This window comes from Athene noctua, chromosome 4 (assembly GCF_965140245.1).
Source record: "Athene noctua chromosome 4, bAthNoc1.hap1.1, whole genome shotgun sequence".
In the NCBI taxonomy this organism is placed as follows: Eukaryota; Metazoa; Chordata; class Aves; order Strigiformes; family Strigidae; genus Athene; species Athene noctua.
The window spans coordinates 12,191,408-12,218,623 of NC_134040.1; the positions used below are offsets into that span (position 1 = coordinate 12,191,408).

Below are 27,216 nucleotides of genomic sequence, written 5' to 3' on the forward strand. Positions count from 1 at the left end.
TATTTATTTCTGCAGTTATGTATTTCTACCTGATAAATATGAACATTAAGTTATAATACAAACAAAATGCATAAACTAGGCAGGTCCAAATAACAGTGTTCACTAAAAACTACTCACAACACACAAAGCCCTGTCATGGATCCATTGCCACATATATACAGTGCTGCCGCAACGGGCTTCTGCAAGAGGAGATGTGCCAACGCTCCAGAGGAAAACCTTGAGACGCTACTCACAGTGGGTCCAGCACAACACAACAGCAGAAAAAGGTGACTGTGAAAGGTATTCCTTTGGCAACATGTTGGCATGACACATTGGATGAGTTCCCAATTAACTGCAGTTTTTGCATGAAAATACTCTTTCAGTTATATAAACAGAAGTTACCAGCAATAACAAAACATAATGTCTGACTTCAGTTGATGCCAAATGTTTAGACACTTTATTGGACACCTGTCTCAATATTTGTTTCAGCTGTCACTGGTACAACTGTTCCAGATTTTAGATTTCATCTCTGCTGATGGTGAAATATTTGCTATTATAGTGCCCTAAGCAAAGCTATTGATTGCTCACTCCTGCCTACTTTATATAGCTACAGCTAGATTCCAGTTCATAAAAACATGCTAAGATCACCAAAGATAAAGAGTTAAAACTTTGAACCTGAACAAAGCAGCCCCAAAACCCGTAAGAAGCAGCCCAAGTTTATTACAAAGCACACCTAGAGGCCTGTATTTGCTGTCAGACAAGCTGTAAGACTTCCTCAAGGAATTGCTCTAAATTTGGGCTAATAATTTATAACATTAAGTGGTGATAGTAATAATGTAAACAGACAATCCACATGATACATACAGAGAAAATTTTCCTTGCTTGAAATGTACCAGAAAATAGACTGTTGTGAAGCTATATATATAAATATTAATGAGTAAAAATATTGTCTTGTGATTTTTTTCAGTTTTAGGGATCTGATAGAAAACTAAAATTCAGTCCTTTTCTGAGGTTTAAGAGAGAACATAAACACAGATTTTTTTTTTTGTTCTTATTTATAGTATTTATACAGACTTAATGAAACGAGCTTATCTACAGATGGAAATACAAAATCTCTAGATCCCAGAATTTCTGATTGCAATCTAGTATCTAACTTCTTTATATTCTCACTCAAGTAAGGTTTCTACAACAGCACGTATTTTCGCCCTATAAAGAAGGCTTCAAATAAACCCAAATTAACTAATAAACTAAGGAGTAAAATGCCAGTGTCACCTAACAACTAAGACTTTATGCTTGAATCATTTGTGGAGCAAGAGGTTTTTTATCAAAAGCAAAAATAATTCTTCCTCTGTATAGTATTTCATCCATTGCCAAAGCTGAATATTGTATTAATGCAATTTTAAGACTGTGGATGACAGAGAAAGCAACAAGACACAGAATTTAAATAAAGTAGCTATTTTACACCCTCAGCAGTTACCTTCACATTTAAATGCAGAATTATGTAAGGCTGGCATTTCGATGCAAAAATGTTCTCTCACCACTTCTCCAAGCAACAGGGAAGTTTCTGTAATTACAGGAGATTCACTGGCAGGCTTGCCACCTGCAGTGATGCCAAACAGGAATCTGTGACAGATCTGCATGCTGGTGAGTTCAGAAACAAAGTCTATACAAAGGCAGCAGTGTACTACAGTAATAGAGTATGCTAGTTATCATAGCATTGCACAAATAATAAAAAAAGTAATTTTAAAACTAATTCACTAGTCTTACCATGTCAATGAATCAAGTACGTATTTCGCTCCGCATCTGTTGGAAAGAAGGAAAAAAAACCCAAACCAAAATGCAACCAACCTTCTTCTAGCTTTACTCCTGACTTCCTGCAAGCCCGTCTGAGGGGCTCCACAGGTGAACTCAGGAAATCACCTGTTTCAGGTAAACACATCCTAGCCCAAGGTGAATCATTAGGGAAGACACCAACAACTGGAACAGAACTGAAAGTCTGTTTTTGCTTTTTGCACCATCTGGAAACAACTTCCATCTGGAGATAGCATGAACTTAATTCTACAGGGGCCTCCTCCTCAGACAGACCAGTTTTACCACAGCAAATAAGCATCTTGGGGAACTCTTCTTACGCTGCATGTAGGCAAAGGATAACTAGAGCAACAACCTCACTTGATTACACGGAAGTCTGTACAATTCCATGGCTTTTTCTCAACTCTTAGCCCATCAATAACCTAAATATTCTTCTGAGATTCTTACAACAGTAACTACACCATCAACTTCCATCCTTTACCATGCTGCCCTGCTTCACAAGAGTTGCAGCTTACCTGGTTTATACTATTCTTTCCCTTAGTCCAATAACTGAACTACACCCAACTTGCCCCTTAGAATGTGATTCACCAGAGGGTATCTCTTCCTTTTAAAATGTGTAAATTATGCAGTGACTGCAACACAGTACTGATTAGTGCTAAATTCGGGATTACAGCACTGCAGAGCAGAGCCATCAGGGAAGCTCAGAGTGCACCACAGCTCCTGTTACAGGTAGACCAGGTAGCTGTACTGTGTGGCGTATTGGATAATATGGTATGTGATCCACTAAAAAGGCACTGCTGCAATTATGAGGATCACTGTTACCTAGCAAGAGCTGCTTCTTCCAGGATCATAAGAGAAATGTAAAGGGAGAAGAGGGAACATACAACACTTCAGTCAGGCCTTTGCTCCCACCCTGTCACTATATTTAGACCCTACTTCTGCAGGCAGTGGACTGCAACCAGTCAGCTTAAAGTTCGCGTGAGAGAACAGTGGCTTTGAATCTGTTTTGAAAAATATTTCCAGTGTCATCTTTCATTTTTTCCTCTGCTTTGTCTTCAATTACTTCCTTCCTTTGTGCTTTGGATTCCCTGAGTTCTTACAGAGTTCTCACATGGGTTATTTACTTTTAGCCCTAGACATCTTAGTCCTGCAATGTTTCTATGTCATTGCTCTCATCTCCACATTTCTTGTTTAGTAATTTTTTATTTTTTTTTTTTTTTTAAATCTTGCCCTTTTATCAGTAGGGTTTGGAATCAAAGTCTTGTCTCAGTACATCACAAAAGATTTTCACACTATCAGTATACAAACTAGGCCAGAACCAGCATTATTCCTTGTCTCAGAGCTTGTGCAGCAGATACTGAACTTTACACATACTTAGCAGCTGACAGATACGAATCATGACACTAGGACAACGTGCCAGATCTGCCACTAAACCATGTCCTTAAGCACCACCTCAACACATATTTTGAATACCTCCAGGGATGGTGACTCCTCCCACCATTTCCCTGGGCGGCCTGTTCCAGTGCTTGATAACTCTCTGAGTAAAGGACTTTTTCCTATTATCCAATCGAAACCTCTCCAGCACAACTTGCGGCCATTTCCTCTCAACCTATCACTTGTTACTTGGGAGAAGAGACCAACACCCACCTCGCTACAACCTCCTTCCAGGTAGTTGTAGAGTGGTAAGGTCTCCCCTCAGACTCCTTTTTCTGCAGACTAAACAACCCCAGTTTCCCTCAGCTTCTCCTCATAAGACTAATGCTCTAGACTCTTCAACAGCTTTGTTGCCCTTCTTTAGATGCACATTTAACTTTAGAAGTTAAACATTTTAAAGAAAATAATATTCTACCAAAGAAAATCATAACCTGCTCAAGGTGCTAAGTCATTGCTTTGTTATCCAATAACCAGAAACCCTACCATTCTGATTATTAAATACATTTTCCACTGTTACTCTATACTTTAAAAACAAGGGAAAAGAGAGTATGGCCCAGAGCCGTAAAAAGGGCTACATGCAAAGACTCCCACAGTAACTTCCACGAAAATTATTCTTCAAACCAATGCTCATTTTGAATCAGTACGAAAAGGAAGGAAAGGAGCAGCAGTGTATGGCCAAGAAAGAAAAGGTAATAAGTAGTATTACTCCATAGTTACATGGAGTAAAAGCTGTCAGGTCAGGAAAGAGTGAAGTACCTCCTATTTCTGACTTCCAAGAGCCACTGTGAGTCATAAGAAACCATAAATCCTCCTGGAAAATTTGGAACAAAACAGCTGATTTTCAGAGTTTTGAAAATGCTGCATCATGTACATTTGATTTGATCAAAGATCGTGAAGAGTGTCCTAGGAAATTAAGTTTTTTAACTTTTCTACTTATACAAATGAACGTTAGACAAGCCATGACAAAACCCCAAAGCATATACATACTTTACTATACCTTTTCCACATTAATAAAGAAATTAAAGAATTAAAAATACAGGAGAACTTGTAAACAACCAGAAAATAAGATGCATAGGAATGAAGAAAAACCCTCCACATTGTACAGATCTTCATGTACTAGGCAGTCCAGAAGTCCATCACAGATTCAGTTATGTACACAAGCTTAAACATAAGTGGCAGCATTTTATTACTGTGTATGTTTTTTCTTTTTAATAATCTGAGACTGCCTTAGTTCCTCAGTCCCATGAGCATATGGGCAAGATTCAGAAGGCAAAGAACAACCATCAGGATGATGAATGAAAAACCAACAGAGACGTGTTTTAAATGCTTCAGCTGAAAGGCGGCGTTTCACTTCAGGCTTAGTTTTCCTTGATGGTTTCTCTTTTCTCCAGTCACGAATATGAACTCTCCCATTTAGAACTAAGATTTAAAAACAAACAAAAATGCAGCTGTTAATAGACAGCTATGGGAATTATACTGGAAAAAATTAATACTGACATTCCGTGAATAATGTTCCGTTCTACAAATGGATCACTCAGGCAAAACCAAATGTGTCATTTGTACAGACATAGAAAGGAGTGCAAAACAAACCAAGATAATGTACAGACAGTCTAAAGAAGTGATTGATTTCCCTGTGAGATGTTTTACTGGGATGCTGAATAGTTTGAGGCACCTTTGTATCATCTTTGTAGAGATTTGTTTATTTCTGTTAAATGTAGCAGTTAGGAACATTTAGACTAAGACTAAAATCCTCTGAATTTAGATTGCAAGTCCTGACAAAGAAGCTTCAGGAACTGTAATCCTTCTTGTGTTGGATACTTTATTACTCCACACTTAAAATGTGATTACCAGCAAAAATCTAGTAAATCTACTACTTTCACTACACAGAAATGCTCTTGCAAAGACAATGGTTCACTGTCCCAAAAATACACTGCACCAAAGAGATGAAAAGTCTAAACCCTTCATATGAATCAACTGTGAATTATCATTGGTTAATAAAGATTCAGCACTTTGGGGTTTTTTAAATTAATTTGCTGTGTTAGGACCATAAACTGCACACACATTTGTGAACCTCTGTCACCTCCTTAAATGTGTAAACAAAACCAAATAAAAGAGAGCTAGTAAGAGAGAAAGAAAATATGTAGATGAAAAACAAGAATGAAAATAAGTACAGTCTGCCACTTCCAAGTTGCACTGCTTTATTTTCATATTCTGCTTCAATTGTACCTTCTGTATCACACACTTGTAGCTTGGAACAGTAAACTGATACCATTCTGCATTCTGACAATTGCTATCCAAAAGGTAACTAGTCCAGTGAAAGCTTAATATCATACATTCAGGCCTGGATGAATTCATCCCTCCAGGTTTCCCTGTGATAGACAAATAGATCTGAACTCATATAATGCCAATCCAGAAGTGGGTTCAGCAGAGCTTTAAAATCTCTCTCAAAAGATACAGAAAAATTAGTAGATATACTGCTATTTATGATCAAGCTTGCTTTTTTTTTTTTCCCTAGAAAATCCATCCTGCATTGGAGAAGATGACTGATCAAAAGAAACTACCACAGATCAGTTACTCTAAGCCCCTTCATTTTTGCATGTGTGTGTGCATGTTTTCCATGTCCTTAAAAGACTTCAGTAAAGATAACAAGAGCTGTAGCCATGTTCTCTGTCCTCTTTGCCTTAAGCAATGTCCTTACAGCCACCTGCTGACAAATCCTTTGTTATGGTGACATGCCACTAAATGCAAGAACAAATGGTCTCTACTGAAGCCCTAGGGAGTTTCCATGTGATGTAAATTATGAAGAAAGATCCCCTTAATCCTAGTCTTTATTCAGAGATAATGTGCAGACAGCATCCATGCCAAAGTAAAATGCTCATTTCATGTAACAGGTTGTAAATCTATTCCACCTATCCCTAATTACAGGGTATCAAATTCAGACACATAATGAATGCAGAGTAAGCAACTCTTTTCAATGGATGGTAATTCAAAAGGATTTTAGGATGGCTTCACATTTTATAATTGTCAAGTGTACAGAAATCCTTAGTGGATACTAAACTTGGCTAAATTAACCACTGGCAGCAACTAGGTTACAGTCAGGATTATTTGCCATGGATTAGTTGATCAATAGTTTACAGCTGATACAGAACTGTTGGGACACAAGAAGTTAACACACTTTCAAATTTGAAGCAGCCTTAATACTGATAAAACCTTGAAGATCTTGTATTACTGAAAAACTACACCTTACTTTTGCAAAACTCCACACTGACAAAAAAAAAACCCAACCCACACAAAACATAACACCACATTACACAGAAGAAAACAAAACACAGCTATCAAAAAACCCCGCCAACCACAGAAACTTGCTACTGAGTTCTTTCTGCCATGCTACCACAGGCCACATAAATACATCAAGCCTCACAGTTACAGGTTCTTACGGAGACTAGTTTTAATTTGTGTCAGCATTTATACTTTGGGGCTTGGTAAGGCCAGACTAAATATCAGTTAAATGCTTTAGTGACCTTGCTCTGCATTTGACAGCCCCAAAATTATCAATACTTTATAGGAAAAATAAGAATTCTCCAAGACAAACAATAGCATCAGATTAACCACTTTAACCAAAAGGTTGCCTTTTCAGATACAATCAGTCTAGAACACTGCTGATAGATACCTCACCAGTCTCATTCAAGAGTTTTACTAATAGTATCTTGGAGCAATAGGCACATAGAGAATATTCCATTTTCCACAAAGGTATAAAAGCAGTTTAAAGCCCCCACGACCATAGTAATTTTTCAGTTGAGTTTAACTACATATAGAGAAAACAGTTTCTTAAAGAAAAACAAAACAAAACCCAAACCCCCTTTACCTTCAAATACTTGATGATTGTTCTTGAGTAGTGTCTGCAGGCCTCCACATTCACTCTTTAGCCTTTTTAATGTCTCTTTATTTAAGTGTTCTGCTACTTCTTTCAAGGAAAGGCTTTCTGCAAAAAATGATGATATAGCTATTAAAAATGTATATATATAAAATCCTGAGAAAATTTATCTTCTATATAAGTTAATGATTATGAGCAGAATCCATTAATTATCTACCAGTACTGCAGAAACTTTGTACTCCCATGCATGATATATATTTTATATGAATATTGTCTGTAAAACAGCAATTGTCATTCTACAGGATTCAAGTCAGAATTTCCACAGTAAGACACATTTTTTTATTTTCCCTGATTTTTTTACAGTAGCATATAACCCTCATTGCGATGAGCACTGATTACATGCATGTAGTTAGATAGCAGAGAGAATGACACAAAGGATCTCCTGTAACAGTAATATGACAAACTACTGCAAGTAAATAATAAAAATGCACAGAAAATGGAAAGATGATAGTGAGAACTGCTTATAAAATTAACAGCAAGTTCTATTCTTTTTCTTCCTCAGACTAAACCGAGAGCTCCTAATCATGTGATAATCAAATGGACTTCAAACTACTTCTTAGACAATTCTTACAGAATTATAGCTAATTATTATGTGACTATCCAAAAATAAACCTAATGTTCTTCCCAAGTAGAGTGTTCTGCTTTGGTAAATGGGGAAGAGTTCTGGGTTGGGTTTGGGGTTTTTTTAATAAAAATTGATTCTGTCCTAGTATTTAAGTGTAGAGGGAAAAAACCCTACACCAATTTCAAGATATTCTTATATGCCTTATTTGGATCTTAGTGTGCAATAAAACACAGCAAAAGAAAAAGCCTTTGATTGCTACTATGCTGTCCTTGGTATTTCCTAAAATCTATTTAACTTACTAAATTCACAAACATGTAAATTCCTTGGAAAAGACATCCTCTACTGATGCCTTAAACAACAAGTAGAAAGACACCTTCTGTTACACCTTTGAAGGTCACCCTGGTATGACTGGTCTGTCTTTGCTTAACATGTATCAAACCTTCAAAACAAGCAGACACTGGGCTCAGAGCACCTGGAGTCTTGCAGCCAGAACCAACCAACTATATAGAAGAAAAACAAGTGTGTAGGTTAACCCACACTGTGTGTGCCCCAGAGGAGAGTTCAACTAAAGGACATCCCTGAAGACCAGCAAAGACCCCCAGGAAAGACCCTAAGAGATTTAAAGTGCATGTGTAATTAGGATGCAAATATTACAATTAGTTCCAGGAAAAAGAGTATGTGTAACTATTCCCGGAAATCTAATGCATATGTAAATTGTTGAGCAGTATAAGCTCTTTTGGCATGCACATTGGGCAGAGTGATCCCCAGTGCATCCAATAGTGCAATAAAAAATGTCTACCTTCTAGAACTTCAAAGTAAGTCTTAGAGGGTTCTTTTGCGACCAAATTTACAGTAACACTACCAGCAAAAGCAAAAGATAACGTAAAGGAAAGATGTCCTCACCTCCTTGATTCCAGGTATTTGTATTTCCAGCGTGTGTATTAGAACATGATTTCTGGGGGGTTGCATTTAACAGCAAGTTTGCCACACTGAGAACCACATCATCTACAAAATCATGAGGGAGGGAAGCACAATTTCTAATTTGTTCTACTTTTTCTCTGGGTTGAAATCCAGGCATCCAAGTTGTTCCAGCAATCTCAGTCTCATTTTCCCAAAGTTCTGAACCTGCTTCTTCACATACACCATCAGAGTGATCCTTATGATTAAATCCAACTCTTCTGTCACACGTGACCACAGCACAGGTCTGACGATTATTAATATATTGTGTTATCTGCTTGTCAATCAGAGCACATTCAGTGGGTGGATAGGTCCTTTTTTTTCCAATAAGGCTTACCTATTTTAGTAGAAACGGGTAAATTACTATTTATACTGAGTCCCACGCTTAAACACAGTAATCCAACCTGCACGTCTTATGCAGGCTTCTAAATTTACCTACAGGAGGTATTAATTCAAACTCAATGCTCATTAACATCTGAGGGATTTTGCAGTTGTTGAATATTGGTGCTACAGAAGAAATCCAATAATCAAACCATAATCCATCAGGGCATACAAGCACAGAGTAAACAAGACTGCTCCTGACCCTCAGATTACATACAAAATAAGATGGACGCCTCTTCCTACTCTAAGAACATTTTACTGTGAATTTCATGGGACATGAAAACCAGCAAAATTAAGTACAAATAATCAACATGGACAGGTGGAAAAATTAAGGCAAAAAATGGGTTTTCAGTTTTCCATCCTATAGTGTGGCATAAGAAATAACCACAAAGCCTTCCATTCTTTCTTGTCCCTAGGAGTGTACCTATGACATTAAGAGCACAATACCCAAGAAAACTGAGTATTTTTAAGTCTCTCTTCAGAGCATATTGTCTCAAGTAATGTGACTGTAGTCTGATCTTACAACAATAATGAACAAACATCCATATACTTCAGCTTAAAAAAAAAAGCCCTACACAGTCCAAAATTACCCTTTTTGTTGATGGAATTCTGAGACAGTCTTCTTCCACATGAAAGCCGCATACAAATCCCACTTGGGCAACAAAATCAAGATATTCTCTGTACTGAGTTTTCTTGCTTTGTCTTCGGCTGTATTTTCCATGGAAATCAAAGAAGCAACATGGCAGCACAAAGTAGCAGCATGAATAGGAAGACCTACAAAGGATAACAAAAGTGCTGAATGGAAAGTTATTTCAGAGAACACACAAATTTAACAAATAACCCATCAGATACCCAATATACAAGCAATATATAACCCAAATACAAGCAATAATAGAAATTTTTATTGACAGAGCTTCATGAAATAGTATTTATACGTTCCTCTTTCACCAGATCTATTAGCATAATCAAAAATACTGTTTCACAAAGTATTTGCCATAGCAAATTACCATGTCAACTTTGTTTACAGGACCCAATCTCTAGATTTAAACTACTGTAGCTGTCTGTGAAGAACACAATGGTTCAAGAAAAGGCAAAACCAACAACAATTTTATTTTAAAAAACCGCCAACAACAACAAAAATCAAATAACAGATTCACATTTAAAGAATAAAAATCATTCTGTTTTTTGAACTCCAAAAGCAAAATGCCGTACTGAATTGTATGAGAAAGTAAATACTACATTTGTGCTTGTCCACAGAAGAGAATATTTTTTTAAAAATCAATTGGCATCAAAAGCAGAAAGTCCTGCAAGGACAGCAGGTGTGGCTGCAAAAGTGACAGTTTTCACCAAGACCATTGTTTTGGTTTGGGTTTGTTTGGGTTTTTTTTAATTGCTTCCCCCTCACTCCCCTCCTTCTGCAAATACCTAGCTGCAATTACAGGTATCCATGGTGTTAATTCATCTGAATGGTTTCCTATGAGCCAGTCAGTATCTGGAAAGAGATGACTGTCCCCTGGCACGATGGTAGTTTCCTAAAAAAGCAAAAGATACATTAAGTGAATTTTATTACAAGTTTCTTTAAATGCATTTTATTTGTTAATAAAGCACTAAGCAACAATCTAAACTCATACGAGCTGACAAATACAAGGTGAATGAGAACGGCAGATGCCAACATTTTCCTCAATCTGCATTTTTGACAGGTAGTAATTTTTTATAGCTATGATTTATAATTTAACAACAGCTACCCACAAAATGTCGGTCAAAGAGCAGAATAACTATTTTGATTAAGGTATCTGGCACCCTGAATATCTGTAAACAAATATCATACATAGGATTAGGATTTCTTGCTGTTCTCCTCCTGTCACATGTATGTCTGGACTCAATTTTTCAGAAAGCCGCTTACTTTGCTATGTCTCACAGTCCTAGGACCCGTACAGCAGTTAATCAGAACAGCTTCACTATCATCTCCTCTTCTTACGGACTCTTCCCAAATCAAATCCTAACATAGAGAACACCACTCTTCACACCCTATCATTCATGTATTATAAACCTATTCCAGCCTAACACTTTCCCTTGTCTATGCTGCCATTCCATTCCCTTCCAAGTTGTGTCAGGATTACCTTATAATACATGCAAAATCAGGAGTAAAGTTAGGAAACAACAGGTTAGAGAAAGAAGGCTTCTTTGGTGGCTCTTAGAATAGTATTTTGCCTCATGGAAATTCAATCAATAAACATGGATTAAGAAGATGTCATCACAGAAGCATTCCCATCACAATTCTCACTCACAGTAGTCAAAAATATCCTATTCTATTATTCTTTAAAAAAAAACCAAATCCCAAAAAAACAAACCCAACCACCAAACAGGATGAATTTTTCATATAAGTTAAATTTTAAAAGTTCTAGAGTACCTTGAATGCACACACACTTTCTTACCTTAAACTAAGTTCAGCAAAGAAATTTTGAAATTATGTTGATACCTCGGAAGTACATACTCTTCTCTAAGAACATGTATGAATCTTAAAATAATTATTGGGCAGATCTGAAAAAAAGCTTAGAATTTGAGTCTCTACAGACCTTTAGGAAAAGCCCTGAAAATGATACCCACACTCTCTTTTTACAGACAAAATGCATGTTTTTATGAAGTCAAAATTCACATGTATATGCAAAGTAGTATCTGTGTAGAAATTAAAAAAACAAACCACACTTACTAGGGAATTTCAGTAATCTGAGACTACCTCCATTACATTCCAATTCTCTTCAGAAAGCACTGTGTTAGGTGTTGTAAGTATCAGTATGATTTATTATTGTTCACTTTAAATACTACATCTCTGACCATTTCTATTTATGTATATATGTATATTTCTAGATAATATATGTACCAAATTTCTTTTTGGCACGTTAGTAGATGTTAAACCAAGTGTTTGATAAGTGTTTTCTTGTGGTTGATTAAACAAGTTACTCCTACGTTACATTCTAATTTTGATCATTCAATTTAGGCATAGCATGAATTATCTGTGCCACATTCCACATTTTGACAGTCACCCATAATCAAATTTGTATTCACCATGTCTGACAGCAGTTTGGCAATGCAGAGTGCCACCTGTTACATTTATTTATATTGTTAGTATTGGCACTGAATGTCACAGATGGCAATATTCATCCTGCAACTCATGCTTTAAGATCAAAACAAAATTAGCTTTGAGGGTAACAAAAGGCTGTGAGCAGGTGCTTTCTCCTTCTGTGGCTCCAGGAGCCTTGAAAATCATTTCACCCTTCCTGTTCATTATGTAACTCCTTCCTACATAAATCAGTACTTTCCTTATATGAACATTTTGGGTATTTTTATTGTTTCTGACCACTTGTTTCTGTTCCCTGTGAATGATTCTTTTTTTGTCTTTTTTAAAAGACAAATAAATTATACCCATCCTTCTCTATTTTGATCCCTCATGCTGCAGAGAGGGACAGCTCAGAAGCTTCCCTATGAGTCAAGAAAACTGAGAAACTGTAAGCAGCCAGACCTTAATATGAAGTGAACGTACAAAAATCTAAAGATTTCCACAATACAGAAATGTGGGCAGAAAAAGGAATATATAACATGAAGGAAAAGAGAAGATGCTGTTTGGTACGAGCAGAAGTGACTTAATGTAGTACAACAGGAATGAAGGAGTACGACAGCTTGCTGTTTTGGATTGTCTCTTGAAGTCTTTCATTAAGATCTGGTTGCAGACTGCAGCAAAGAAATCTGGTAGTTTTGGCAATCTGTACCCAAAATGGCATGGTGGCAAAGAGAAGGCTGCACAAGACTGTGAAACCTCCACCTCCCATCTGTGAAAACCACTGCTCTTTTGTTGACTTAAGTTGTTAGCATTCAAAGATATGTTAAACTAACTTTTAAACCAAATGGCTAGAGGATAATTACAGGTGGAAAATTCTTCTAATATATTGGAAGCTGACAATTTTTGAGAGAACAGAGTGAGAAGTTTTAGGAGTGCAGAGAACAAGAAACCAGTAATACCTCACTTCTAAGGGGTACCTGCTCATCAGTGCCGCATTTTAACAAGTATCAGACCAAGAACAGCTGGAGTTAAAGTGAATGTTTCTGTGCTAAAATTGTTCCTGTCCTCATAAAAATGCCAATGTAAAACTTGAAATATAATCCCCCTTTCAGATTCATTTTCCTGTTCATTTTTTTGAAGGCTATTACTGCAATTATTTACCACGAGGTCAGTACAGCAGGACTGGCTCCTTTGAGGTTCAAGAATTCTATCCCCAAAACAGCAGAAAGCACTAGAAGGTCAGAATCACTTTCAAGAATAAAATTACTCACAACTTTGGATACTAATATCTTTTATGAGGTGTTGCAAACAAAGCTGCTTAATACTGAAATTCCAGTAAAATCAAAAATTGTTTCAATGGTGTGCATATCTGTACATGCAGTAGGAAATCACACTAGTCTTCTCAGATGGCAACTAAGATGCAAAATGCAAGAGTATGATACAGCATTGCTCTCATAATTCCCTTTACAACTTTACAGTCCCACAAGACATACGGGTGGCATCATACCAAACCCATAGATCACTTTAGGTAACTTTCTGCAACCTGGTATGTTTGATTACATTTGTATCAACACAACTTGGAAGCAATGAACAAATGAACAGAGTTACAAATTAGCAAGACTGACATACATTTGCATAATACCTCTAAATGAGTTTCTGGTCCATACATGTCCCATATTTTTCTTCTCCTTACATCAATTCCTCTACCTGAATGCTGAAACATTCGAACAACAAAAAGTATCATTTGTAAGTACTACTTATAGCAGAAATTGTCAAACAGACTTGCTAAATGTACATATCAACACTGCTTATTTTCATACATACTAAAATTTAGACATGTAATGAAACACAACTTCACCATTTCGGGCAGAAGCTGAATACTTTTAATCCATTTTTTTTCCTTTTTAAATATGAAGGGAAAGACTAGGAAACATTAAGAACGTATCTGGTTTGAAATTTTACCTGGGCATACCTACTGAGACTGCTCTTGAAAATCTGGATCTCTACAAAAGTAAATTGTTTTTTGTTTGTTTTTAAAATATCAAAACCTTTCATAAGGCAAGTACTATGGTAGCACCCACAGGACTCAGAGAAAAGTGCTATTCTAAGCAGTCCTTGCTGGAGAATCGCCTTTCAGCTACAGAAGTCAATTAGGCTGCTGGAGTCCAAACACACTTTTCCCTGTATGAACTAATGGGAAGAGGAAATAGGACCAGAAACTAAAGCAAGAAATACAGACTGCATAAGGAATAGTATTTGAATGTCAAGAACCTGTGCAGAAATAAATTACTAAAAAAGTCTCATAAAATTCTCACACACATGATTTTTTGATGGTCAACGTTTGTCAGTGCTACAGCCCCCCCCCCCCCCCCCGACATCTATTGATCTAACAGAGGATACTAATTTCCTCTACAAATATTACTATGTTCTCCCTAAAGTGGAAAATACAATTTTTTGAAACAGACAGACCCAACTTCACTGGGTTTTGTTCAATCTCACTGAATTTTTGTTGTTGTTTCAGAAACTTTGCTTGAAGAAACTGAATTTTGCTGTTACCGCATTTTTACTCCTAAAAGCACGGTACCTTCTAAGACATTTTCACAATTAAGAAATCCTGAAATTATTTTTAAAGATACAGAAAAACTTTTTCAGGACATGGTAAGTAGAGTTACCTTTCAATAAAATTAAGCTCATGAAAAATATCTTGTGAGAAAGAATCTCTATGATTCTAAGATTCCCCATTCCTTTTTCCTTTGTGTACATCATAACAATATTAGACCATTACTTTTTCTTTTCCATCTTAGTTTCTTACCTCACAAAAATAGCCTTGAATTGAAATGAATTGCACTAATAAAAATAGGTAAAAAAGTGAAAGGTTTCTAAAGCTCTGCTAGGATTATCTCCTGGTAGAGTGACAAAATTCCATTTTAGCAACATGGATTAACTTAACTTTGGATATATTTGCATGCCAGATAAAAGGAAATCATAACAAGAATATTGACTATCTCTGGGTTTTCATTATTATTTTAAAAAACCCTCTATTTACCCCTTCATTGTTCAGAATATGAACCAGTAGACCATTTCCACATCCAAGATCTACAAATGACTGTTTCTTGGTCAACCCTTTTTCCTTTCTCTCTTCTTCCCACAGAATCTAAGACAAGAGAAAACATTTTAGACTTTTGCTCTCAAGTTTCCCTGTAAGAAAGCAGCAAAGGTTATTGGAAATTAAAAGAGAACGCTGGGAGAGAATGCAGAAGACATTCAGTGTACTCACAGAGAAAATAAATTTCAAGGAGAAAATAAAACCAATACAAAACCCACTAAAACTTTATGGAGAGTGGCAGGAATTATGTTGCAAAGTATCAATCATTTTCTAAGTGCTAAGCACATCCTCCACTCTCTTCCGAGTCCCCGGAAGTTGAAATTAATCAAGACTATACAACCCTGGACTAGACTGCACATAAATGTGACATACGCTGCTAAAACAAAGGGTGAAACAAATGAACAGAGGAAGCAAGGGAAGTAGCAAGTAAACTTCAACAGTGTCTCTGCAAGTAACACCACAGAAGCATTTATATCCACTGTATTAAAGAAAGAATTGGTGGCAGAGCTGAAAATAAAACCCAAAATGTTATCAGTTGACTGTATATCGGTATACTTTCTACTGAACAATGTGTAACTTACCTAGCAACAGCCAGCTGCCCCAAATTCTACATCAGCTAAAGGGACCCCAAAGCTTTTAGCCCAATTCTAGGCCCTGCTCTAGCCCCATACTTCTACAGTTATGCAATTCATAATTAGTTAATAATTGGATGTTTGCCTGTGTCAAACTGTTCATAAACAAAAAACTGATTGTAAAGAGGATGTCTCAAACAACCCGAGTAGGGTGCCCTGTGGGGGAGAAGTGGAGCAAGCTCTGTGGAGGTGGAGCAGTGGGCCGTTTCTCTCCCCCTCCCTCCTGTTGTTGCCCAGAGACAGAACTTGCCCAACTGCGCAGGTACAAGCCAGAGAAAATGAGAACCTTCTGGAACAACCTACTGTGCATGCACAAGAGAGACAATATAAAGGCAACACCCCACGTGTGTCTTGGTCAACCCGCCACCTATGGACCAAGCTGGCTACTCTGCAACAACGTGGGATCCAAGGATGGCAATTTCCCCTTTTCCTATCCCCTACTCCCCTCTCTCTCTTTCTTACATATATTCACGTGTATAAGTTTTGTAGGAATTGAATTGCGATCGGTTGATCATTGGTGGGTTATTAGGAAAATAGTCCCATCATCAAAGTGCCTTTATTCGTTCCCAGGATGGTTATAAATTGATGGTTGCCAGATCGTCTCCATTCCCTTACTAAAGTGGTCAGTTAATAAAGTCACGAGCACAGTTGTTCCCCTGAGCTCTGAGTCACTGTGGTGACTCGGCCCGCCCTGAGGCTCTGCCCAGCAGAGACCGGCTCTCCCACCGGCACGCAGGTTCTTGGGGAATTCAAAAGATTCACCTCCCTCATAACCCACTGTGTGGGATGAGACAGTCTGCAGGCACAGATTAGTTGCTTTCTGTCACTGTCAAACTTTTTCCTTCAGTGAGAAGCTACAGAGCACATATTAATCAACTCTGCACGCTTATTTTTTACTATGACTAACAAAAATCCTCAAGAGTGTTTAACCATGAAAATTAATATTTGTAAGATTGCTACTTGTTAATTTGGCAATTTTGGTAGGGGGAAAGAAGCTGCAGATAACCCATGAGATTATCAGGCTGTGTCTACATTTTTACATGTACCAATCATTGCATTCTGCACCCTAGGCTGTATCCCAGAAATCCCTAATCATCTCCTACACTCCTCCTCCCTTTCTTGCTGAGTTTCTCATGATGCAAACTGAATAGCTACTGCTTTGGGCTTGTGCCTGAACAGTAGGTGACCTTTCAGAGTCAAATGAGGTCAGGTGTAGATGCTGTAAATCCATAAAAGTTTGACACTGGACCTACCTTCTCTTAACCAGCTGTTTAACATACTTCTAAGTAGTGAGTTACTATATACCATCGTATAGAGACCCAAAAATTTTGCAAGGAGGCTCAGTTATTAGTATCATACTTTAAGCTGTCATATATATGTCACTTACTGCATGATTTCAGCAACTTTTCTGAAAAATACTATGTCATCTAAAACACATTATCACCGTAAACTAACACTTGTGCATAAAAATTCTATCATTACAGAGTTTTCTTGTGGCTACAAATTTTCAACATCTAACAGATAAATCTATTATATAATTCTTCCCACATGCCAGTATCATAGATTAGTTCAGTTGGAGGGGATCTGCAACAACCATCTAGTCCAACTGTATGACCACTTCATCATGATCATTTCTCTGATGTAAAAAGTTCAGTCAAGATTTTGAGAGTAGCCTAGGTCAGCCAGGCTTCCTCAGACAATTCTAAAAATCTTCACGGGAAAAGAAACCAGGCTTCTAGGTTTAAACAGTCAATTATAAAAATAAATTAGTCCTCAGTGAGTTCTGTAAAGGACTTAACTTACAAATACTGATTTAGAAAAGATGCAAGAGGTATCTACATTATACTTCAAGGTTGACATGTTCTTGCCACACTCTGGATAGCAGTCAAAAATATTTGATGTGCCTACATAGTGACAAATTTTGATGCTGTTTAAAAGCCTGAAGTTTCTATTGACTACAGGTCACCAAATTTTCACAAGATTCTTAAGTAGGTAGGTGACTTTAAAAACTGCACCAAGCATTTATCTGCACTCCTAGCAGCTACAGTTGGCTTTACTGTATTTGAAGACAGGATTTGAGCTGAACTTTTATCAGGGAAAGGCATAGCATTGAAAAACCTTTAGCATAAAATTAAAAGATAGAAATACGTGTAAAACAATAGCTTCTGATCTCCAAATTGGTCCATCTAACCAGTATCTTTCTGATACATCAGTGCTTTTCACGTCATCATTTAAGAAAAACGCAAACCAAACTATCTTGTCTGTGTAGGTCATAAATTTCCTGTGACAGAGGACTGCAAATCTTTTCAATCTTCACAGAGAAGTTTTAGTATTCCTCTAAACTTAATTTTCACGGTTATTGTGCTGATCTTTGTGGTACAGGGCAATATGAAAAAACAAATCAATTTCTTTTCCCTTTGCTTTGTCACATTAATTTTTTTTCCAATTCTGTTATAAAATGCCTACCTCCTGTAATCACTTATCATACATGAATCCCTGAAATGCTGTTGAGGGTACTACGAAAAAAGATCAGAATACAAACACGACTTGAACAGCAACAGGCATGAATTCCACTTGCGGTTTAAGTTATGCTGGAAAACACTAAACAAAAAACCCCCACCCCAAACCACAGAAAACCCACAATTTCTCCTGCTGCTTTCCTTTTGCCAGTAATAACTGCAAGTCATTCTATTTTTTAAAAAATGCAATAACTACAAAATGAAAATACTAATTTTTCTTTAGAGAAGTTCTATTCTTAGAAAATAGATAGATCCATATAGAATATTAACAGGCAAAGTTGTTCCCTACCAGCAAGTAAGTGGCAATGGCAACATCTTCATAAACAAATTTCTCAGGATCTGTCACTTCAGGCCACACCTTTAAAAAAAAAAAAAATTAAGAAAAATTTTCTGCACCATCTGAAATTACTTCAAAAAGTGCTCAGAGCAATCTGGATACTCATCCACTTCCAACAGGTTTCTGCACATCACGAATTTTGCATTTTAACCTAATTAAAAATGTACACAGAGACTATAAATAAAGACTGTTTGATATTATGAGTCACACATAAGAATCATGGTGTAAAGAATGTGTGCTGTCATCCAGTCAATAAAGTTTCCAAGAGCATTACAGCTCCATATGCACAGGTCACACAAGCAAACTGCTTCATCTATTCTGTCACTGAGCATGCATCCTTTTGCTTAACTCCCTCAGAGGAAAATGCTTATATATGTGCAACATTGATAACATATTTGTAAATCTATTTTCACGATGTAACAGCCATAAAATTATCAAGAATCAAAATCTGAAGTAGGAAGACAAAGTGGAAGTATTATCCCTGTTTTGTAAATAAGTGAAACAAATATTAAAATACAAGGCTACTGCAGAGCTAAAGACTGAACCATTACCTTACCAGCAAGTCCCATTTTTCTCTCATATTATCACAGAAATATCAACAGTAAATCCTATCAACATTTTCACAGTATGTTTTACAAAAGCATTTACCAATTTTTTTTGCTTGTGGCTAAAGTCTGGTGCATAAGGATAGAGCCGTTACTTCATACAGTGGTTGTCCATCTAATCATTATTTTTCTGCTTGTGGCTAGAGTCTGGTGTATAAGGATATAGTCATTACTTCACACAGCACTAAAGATCATAGAATCATGGAATGGTTTGGGTTGGAAGGGACCTTATAGATCCATCTAGTTCCACCCCCCTGCCCTGGGCAGGGACACCTTCCACTAGCCCAGGTTGCTCAAAGCCCCGTCCAACCTGGCCTTGAACACTGCCAGGGAGGGGGCAGCCACAACCTCTCTGGGCAACCTGTTCCAGTGTCTCACCACCCTCACAGTAAAGAATTTCTTCCTTGTATCTAACCTAAATCTACCCTCTTTCTGTTTAAAACCATTACTTGTGATTCTATCACCACGCCCCCTGATCAAGGGTCCCTCCCCACCTTTCCTGTAGCCCCCTTTAAGTACTGGAAGGTCACTCTAAGGTCTCCCCAGAGCCTTCTCTTCTCCAGGCTGAACAACCTCAATTCTCTCAGCCTGTCCTCACAGGGGAGGTGCTCCAGCCCCCCGATCATCTTCATGGCCCTCCTCTGGATCTGCTTGAGCAGCTCCATGTCCTTCTGATGTTGGAGGTCCAGAGCCGGACACAGCACTGCAAGGGGGGTCTCATAAGAGTGGAGTAGAGGGCGAGAGTCCTTTCCCTCAACCTACTGGCCACACTCCTCTTGATGCAACCCAGGATACCACTGGCTTTCTGGGCTGTGAGCACACATTGCTGGCTCACAGTCAGTTTTCCATCCACTAATATCCCAAAGTCCTTCTCCTTGGGGCTGCTCTCAATCCACTCATTGCCCAGCCTGTATTTGTGTTTGGGATTGCCCCAACCCATGTGCAGGACCTTGTACTTGGCCTTGTTGAACTTCATGAGGTTTGCACAGGCCCACTTCTCAAGCCTGTCCAGGTCTCTCTGGATGGCACATCCCTTCCCTCCAGCCTGTTGACTGCACCACACAGCTTGGTGACATCTGTGAACTTGCTGAGGGTGCACTCAACCCCACTGTCCATGTCGCCGACAAAGATAAACAGCACCAGTCCCAGTACCAACCCCCAAGGAACGCCACTTGTCACTGCTCTCCACTTGGACATTGAGCCACTGACTGCAATTCTTTGCATGTGACCATCCAGCCAGTTCCTTATTCACCAAGTGGTTCATCCATCAAACCCACGTCTCCAATTTAGAGACAGGGATGTCATGCAGGACAGCATCAAGTGCTTTGCACAAGTCCACGTAGGTGATGTCAGTTGCTCTTCCCTTACATTTACCAATGATATAATCCCATCATAGAAGGCCAATGAACTTGTCAGGCACAATTTGCCCTTAGTGAAGCCATGTTGGCTGTCACTAATCAGCTTCTTATCTTCCACATGCCCCAGCATAGTTTCCAGGAGGATCCACTCCATGATCTTGCCAGGCACAGAGGTGACACTGACTGGTGTGTAGTTCTCCATGTCCTCCTTTTTTTCCCTTTTTAAAAATGGGGGTTATGTTTCCCCTTTTCCAGTCAGTGGGAACTTCACTGGACTGTCACTTCTCAGATATGATGGATAGTGGCTGAGCCATTTCATCTGCCAGTTCCCTCAGGACTCAGGGATATGTCCCATTGGGTTCCACAAACTTGTGCACCTTCAGGTTCTTCAACTGGTCTTGAACGTGATCTTCTCCTACAGTGGGCAGTTCTTCATCCTCCCAGACCCCACCTTTGCCTTCTGTGTCTTGGGTGGTCTGGCTGGAGCCCTTGCCAGTGCAGACTGAGGCAGAAGTCATGCAGTGCCTTCTCCATATCCCAGGTGACCATCTCTCCCTTTTCCTTCTGGAGAGGGCCCATATTTTCCTGTCTTCTTTTTATCACCAACGTACCTGTAAAAGCTTTTTTAATTACCCTTCAGGTCTCTGGACAGACTTAATTCTACCAGGGCTTTGGCCTTCCTAACCTGATCCCTGGACAGTTTCTCTGTATTCCTCCTAGGCTCTCTGCCCTTGCTTCCACCCTCTGCAGACTTCCTTTTTGTGTTTGAGCTTATCGAGGAGCTTCTTGTTCATCCATGCAGGTCTCCTGGTGTTCTTACCTAACTTCCTCTTTCTCAGGATGCATCACTCCTGAGCTTAAAGAAGGTGATCCTTGAATATTAACCAGCTTTCTTGGGCCCCCTCTTCCCTCTAGGGCCCACCCTGCCAAGCAGATCCCTGAAAAGGCCAAAGTCTGCTCTCCTAAAGTCCAGGGTAGCAGGCTTGATGATCACTGTCATTTTTCAGGATCTCCAGAATAAAACAATATTACAATATTGCTCCTCTAACTCAAACACAGATCAATATAGCATTCAAATTTAAGAAGGGTAAGAGGAAATTTAACCCACTTGCTAACCAGTGCTGTTTCCAGACTTTCAGGTTTTGGAGAAGGAGGTGCTTTACTTATGCCTTCTAGTGTGGATGACTTAGTATTTACATCCACAGCCCTACTGCTTAGTTCCTGTTAGAAGACATACACTCTGGAAAATACCTAACTCCTCCAGATATTTAGTGTGAATTTGGTTCCAAATCTTGCTTCTCCAGTATACTACTTGCTCTTCCAAATACTATATTGTGGTTTTTTTTCCCCAAATACACAGAAAAGAAGCCCCAAAACACAAAACCATAAAACACATATTTCAATTAAATTGCTTCTTTTATTAAAAAAAGTTAGCAAAAGAAGCAGCTTCACCAAACAAACAACAAAAAAGTATATGGGAAAGCATATTATTACTGCATTTTTTGCTAAACTTACCTTTACCATATCTTTGTATTTGTTTTTAAGGTCTTGATAAACCTTGCTGTATTTTGCTACAGAAATCAGTGAGAGTGTACTTTTAAATTCACTGGGCTTTTGCTCCACAGACCATTTAGCTAGTTTGGATAAAAGTTCATTTCCAAGCCATGCTAGCTTGGGGTATGCAATTCCATCTGAAAACCAATCTTCTGGATATGGAACTAGAATAGACACACACCTTTAAAAATAAAATAAAAACTTCATATAAATACAGTGTATCTCATTATTTCAGCTACCTCAAAAAGAGACAGAGCAATGATTAAGTGGAGAAAATCAGAAAATCAAACACAGGTATAAAAATAGACTGGAGAATAAGGAAATTAATATAATACACAAAACCAAAAGGAAAATAAAACAGTGAAGTTACTGAATAATGAAACAGTCTTCCCTGAATTTTTATTAGACAGCTCACTATCTGCCAATTCAAACACTGTACATGAGAGTCCATGCTGCATTTAACACAATGACTCAGGACTCACATATGATGAACAACCTGATTTAGCAAGACACTAACTAATAAAACTGAATTCATCGAATTCAAGAAAACAACAGGAAAATATATCAGTTGGTACATTTCATTATGTCATCATCTCTATGCAGATTTCACTAGAGCTACGCCCTCAGATGCTCAGGATCGAGCTGCAGTGGTCTACATTTCAATGACTGAAGCTCAGTAGGTTCACAGGAATTCCAGTTTGACCCTCAACCTTAGTAACACCCACAGAACCTGACCTCTCACAGGCATAGCTAGTTCTCGTTACCAGAATACACATTCTTACTTTTTCTAGACCACACACATGTACAGTTAATGTATACATTCAGAGTTGAAACAGATCTGGTTTGGGTATTGTAGATGTTTCTTTTAACTGAACACTATGCACTACGATCACACCACTACTGTCATTTAGTAATCAAGCAGGAAATGACACAAACCAAATCGCCTAGATACCAATACTAAAACATGGTGTGATCCTTACAAGAACTCAGGGTTTGCTTCCTCTCTCGCTCCCAGCACTTACCATTCTTCCCCTTTTATGTGTGTAAGTTGAATTTGATAAATATTGCACTTTTTAATCTGGTATTTTCCTTCACTGTTTTCCTCCAAAGGCAGAAAGGTCACAGTTCCATTGAAAACATCTGAAAAGATATGTGAACAGAGATATATTATTCCATAGTGCAAACCATCCTGGTTACCATCACAACAAACTTTTGTCTCCTTATTACGTTAAGTGCAAACTCATGAGGCAAAACCTAGGTCAACAGAGGAAGAATCACAATGCTAAGAATAGATCCATTTCTTGGTGTGCCTGATATCTGAAACTGCTGAACTGTTTGAATTCCCCAAATTTAGCATTTTGCTGCATGTTTCCAAAATATCTAGGGCTGGCCGGTAAGACTGTTCATTTTCTTTAAACGTAACTATTTTAATAAAGTAAAGGATAGGCAGATTTTTCTAGCACGAAGCTGCTGTTTTCCCCTACCCCACAGTAAATCCAGAGTCCTGGGAAGAACATTCCAAATTATTAGTATCATCACAGTATTAGACAAACAACCAGTGCAATATTAAAAAATTATCAATAATATTAGTGTCTATCCATTTTGCCAAGTTCAAAGACACATTGCATGTGACAAGGACAAACTGCATGATTATCATTAAGTAGAGCTACGTTTCCCTTTTACTGTCTCATGCAGCTTTCTCCATTAGTGTTCCTGGACTAAGCACTGTTAAAAAAAAAATCATTATCTATCCCTAAATTAGTACCTCTAACTGAAGGGAGACTACCTGAGAAGACCTATTTTTAGGTGAAGGTGCATGTATTGTGTTAGTATATTAAGTTATTGTCGCATTTAAGGTAGTGAATTAATTTGGTAAGAGATGAACCCCCTTGCGTTCTAGCTGGTCCTCAGAGATCAGAGGGGCTAGAGTGGCTGGACTTATCTCTCAATACCTGTGCCAATTACGATCATAACTATAGGCCTGACACCAGATGCATAAACAGCCCGTATGCTGTAGGTCCAGCTGCATTCAAGAGAAGCAGTCAGGTTCACAAATACCAAATACTACAGTTTATTCTTATGCGACATCTACAGATTCTTGAGATTGCCTACGACAAATGCACAGACTGCAGGTTGGTTATATAGCACTACAGACAAAAACACCCAATTGCGATCACACACACTTAATTCGCAGGAAATCACTCAGCATAGCCGAGGGCCCAAATCTTAACAAAACACATCCCTTTGGGGGGGGGGGTACAAGGAGCATGAATCTGTCAATCTGTCCCTACGATTTGGTATCAGATTATCATCCCTCCAAGTTAGATACAAACTTGGGCTAGTATTTATCAAAGTATGTATGTGTGAGTGGGTGGGACTGTGGTCAAGCCATTGTTTCTTGAGTAACGACACAGCACATCCCTTGGTGCAAGATGTGCGCTGTTTTCGTGGGAAAAGAGGAAGAATGAGAGATAAGGTCCACAGAAGTACTGCAAAACAGTCCTTGAGAGAAGGGGAAGAGCAGAATATAAATCTGTGTAGTCATGTCAAATGTTCCTTGAGAAAAGTAGAAGAATGGGAACACATGGCCTCTACCTCATTGGTGCCATGGCAACACTGGTCTGTTCTGGCACCACGTATTAAGGAAATGTGTGTTTTGCAGATTTTTCGCTGTTTCGCTTTTCCCACACTTCCAAGAGTTATGTTCAGCAACCATGACACTGATCTTAACAGTATCTATCACCTGTGGAATAGAACATTCATCTCCAGTGATATTCCAAACATTAAAGATTCTGGAAAAGTTGAGATGGGTTGACACAGCTGGCAACACACTCCAGTGTCTCTACTGTATTTCAAGAAGAGGTTCTGCAACTTTTATCATATTTCATTCTCTTGTGTCAATCATGCGTGTACCATAATTAACTCCTACACAGTAAAAACAGAGAGGAGTGCGTTCTTTTGAAATAACTTACAAAGAGAGGCGCCTGCATTGAAATACAAACGGTACAATAAAGCCTAGTACTAACATGCTACCGATTTTTTAAAAAAACCCTTAATATCCTAATTTATTCCCTCTATCTTTCCGATAAAGTAACTCGGACAGCATTTATATATTCCTTATGGCATATGATATGTATGCATTATTACTTTATAATGTGTATATATATATACATTATAAAGTGTTATAAATTGCAAAAAATCTTTTTAGCTATTGTTTATCCAGAGTGTTTTCTTCAGCATAACCTTTTTTGAAAATGGTTTTTCAATTACCATCAAAACAAACAGTCTGATAACTGCAAATCTTCAAACTAGCAATGCTATATTGGCTAAGTAATCAAATTTCAACTGCCTCCAAAATTTTCTGAGTGTGATGGGAAACAGAGCAATAGAGCAAACACCAAGTCTTGCCATCTTGGCTCACCCTTAGCTGATTCCCCAAATTTTTTTTTATTTTAAACCTATTATTTACAAAAGTTATTCTTCTAGGCTTTTTCTTACAGATGGGCTCCCTAGATGTAGCTCAGGAACATCTTATCATCAAAAGAAAAACTAAAACTGCAACATATACTTTTTTAAGGCATCAGTAAGAATCATAGGCCACGAGAGCATCCTAAATCAGCCGTCCCAAATAAATGATTATAGGTCCTTTTGAACTGTAAGCTTGTTTCTAGAGTTGAGTTTTTTCAAAACATTACTATTAGAATTCAATCCATATCAACACTTTTTCCAAAGTTTATTGTAAAAAGCTGTCAATCTCTACACTAATTTCTTTATCTTAGTAGGATTTACTGCAGAATATTACCATCATGACATGTAAAAAACCCCAAACAAGTCGAGCTTCATTTTTCAGCAGTTGTAAACAATAAGAAAGTTGACACAAACAGTTCAACTTGGCCAGGTAGGTGCCACAGCGGCCTACTTCTTTTCATTAACTCTGCATTTGCAAAGGACACGGTCACTCCTTACATACCCCTAACTAGGTTTGCATTACAAGCAGCCTTTATGTGTGGGCAGCTTATGACAGGAGCTGGCACGAAGACAGCCCTTCTTACCTCTTCCTTTCAAAGACAAAAAGACGAGTAATTTTCTATGCCTTTTCCTCAGGAGCAGGGTGCCTGGCTTCCCTAAGTGCTTTTCCCATCTCAGCCGTACCTAGACGTGAACCATTAGCTCTGCCCCTACCGTGCTTTCCTCAGGTTGATGTGGGGCTTGTTTAGACCAGAGTTCTACAGGTGTTTGATCTCTGTAATTTGTATTTCAACTGCTGACACTTCCTAGCGCAAGAAGAGCAGTAACAAAAAAGCAGCACGCCATGAGGACGAAAAGGCCATGTGCCCTTCCGCAAGCAGGACGAAGCGGTGCTTGTCCCATTAGCCAGAGTCTCGGGTGGGACAGGCCTGCGGCAGCCCCCACCGGCCGCGCTCCGGCCGCCGTCCCCGCCCTCTCGCAGCAGCGCCTGGGAGCGGCGCTCCCGCTCACCTCGGACCGCCAGCTCCTTCGTCAGCGGGGCGGGCGGGCCGCCGGGCCGCCCCCGGGGCAGCAGCGTCCTCAGCACGGCGCGGAGCTCGGAGCCGCGGCCCGGCCCGCCCCAGGGCGTGAGGGGCGGCGGCAAGCCCCCGAGCCCCGCCGGCAGCTGGCCGCGCACCTCCCTCCAGAGCCGGCCCAGCTCCGCAGCGCCGGCAGACGCCGCCCGCGCCCCGCCGCCCCCCACGGCGGCGAGGGGATGAAGAGCCGCCTCGCCGCCCTCCCCGAGCGGCACAGGCCCCTCCGCCTCCACGGCGGCGCCGCACAGCCGCCTGTTGGCCACCTGCGGCTTCTCCAGCCAGACGCGCACCGCCGCCCAGAAGCCGTGAGGCAGCGCGGCGCCGCCATCCCGCACGGCCGCCGTCCCCACCGAGCCCATAGCGGCCGCGGCGCAGGGGGAGGAGCCGGAGCGCGGCGCAGGCTACTCCCGTCAGTTCCTGAGGCGGGAACGGCGGCGCCCGCAG

General features: G+C 39.2%; 2 protein-coding genes across 3 annotated transcripts in view; one reads left to right on the forward strand and one right to left on the reverse strand.

Moving 5' to 3' along the window:
• Positions 1-27,198, reverse strand: TRMT44 (tRNA methyltransferase 44 homolog). The gene is made up of 11 exons (XM_074904451.1): positions 26,708-27,198; positions 23,251-23,368; positions 22,190-22,409; positions 18,664-18,732; positions 15,164-15,271; positions 13,760-13,831; positions 10,485-10,591; positions 9,650-9,833; positions 8,625-9,015; positions 7,088-7,204; positions 1-4,641 (listed from the first exon to the last, which is right to left on the reverse strand). The coding sequence occupies exons 1-11, from the start codon at positions 27,129-27,131 to the stop codon at positions 4,409-4,411; spliced, it is 2,043 nt and encodes a 680-aa protein (XP_074760552.1). The 5' UTR covers positions 27,132-27,198; the 3' UTR covers positions 1-4,408.
• Positions 27,123-27,216, forward strand: part of ACOX3 (acyl-CoA oxidase 3, pristanoyl) — a 37,212-nt gene continuing 37,118 nt past the window's right edge. Inside the window, exon 1 of one of the 2 annotated variants that reach the window (XM_074904447.1) lies at positions 27,123-27,216. The gene's annotated coding sequence lies outside the window, so the exon portion shown is untranslated. The other variant, XM_074904449.1, reaches the window with a different exon arrangement.

Excerpts from the sequence above, each read along its gene's own strand:
- TRMT44 (XM_074904451.1), bottom strand. The coding sequence starts at position 27,131 with ATGGGCTCGGTGGGGACGGCGGCCGTGCGGGATGGCGGCGCCGCGCTG. Across the intron at positions 18,733-22,189 it reads AATACAAAGATATGGTAAAG|GTGTGGCCTGAAGTGACAGA; the intron begins GTAAGTTTAGCA and ends TTTTTTTTAAAG. Across the intron at positions 9,016-9,649 it reads GAATTCCATCAACAAAAAGG|GTAAGCCTTATTGGAAAAAA; the intron begins GTAATTTTGGAC and ends CTACTAAAATAG.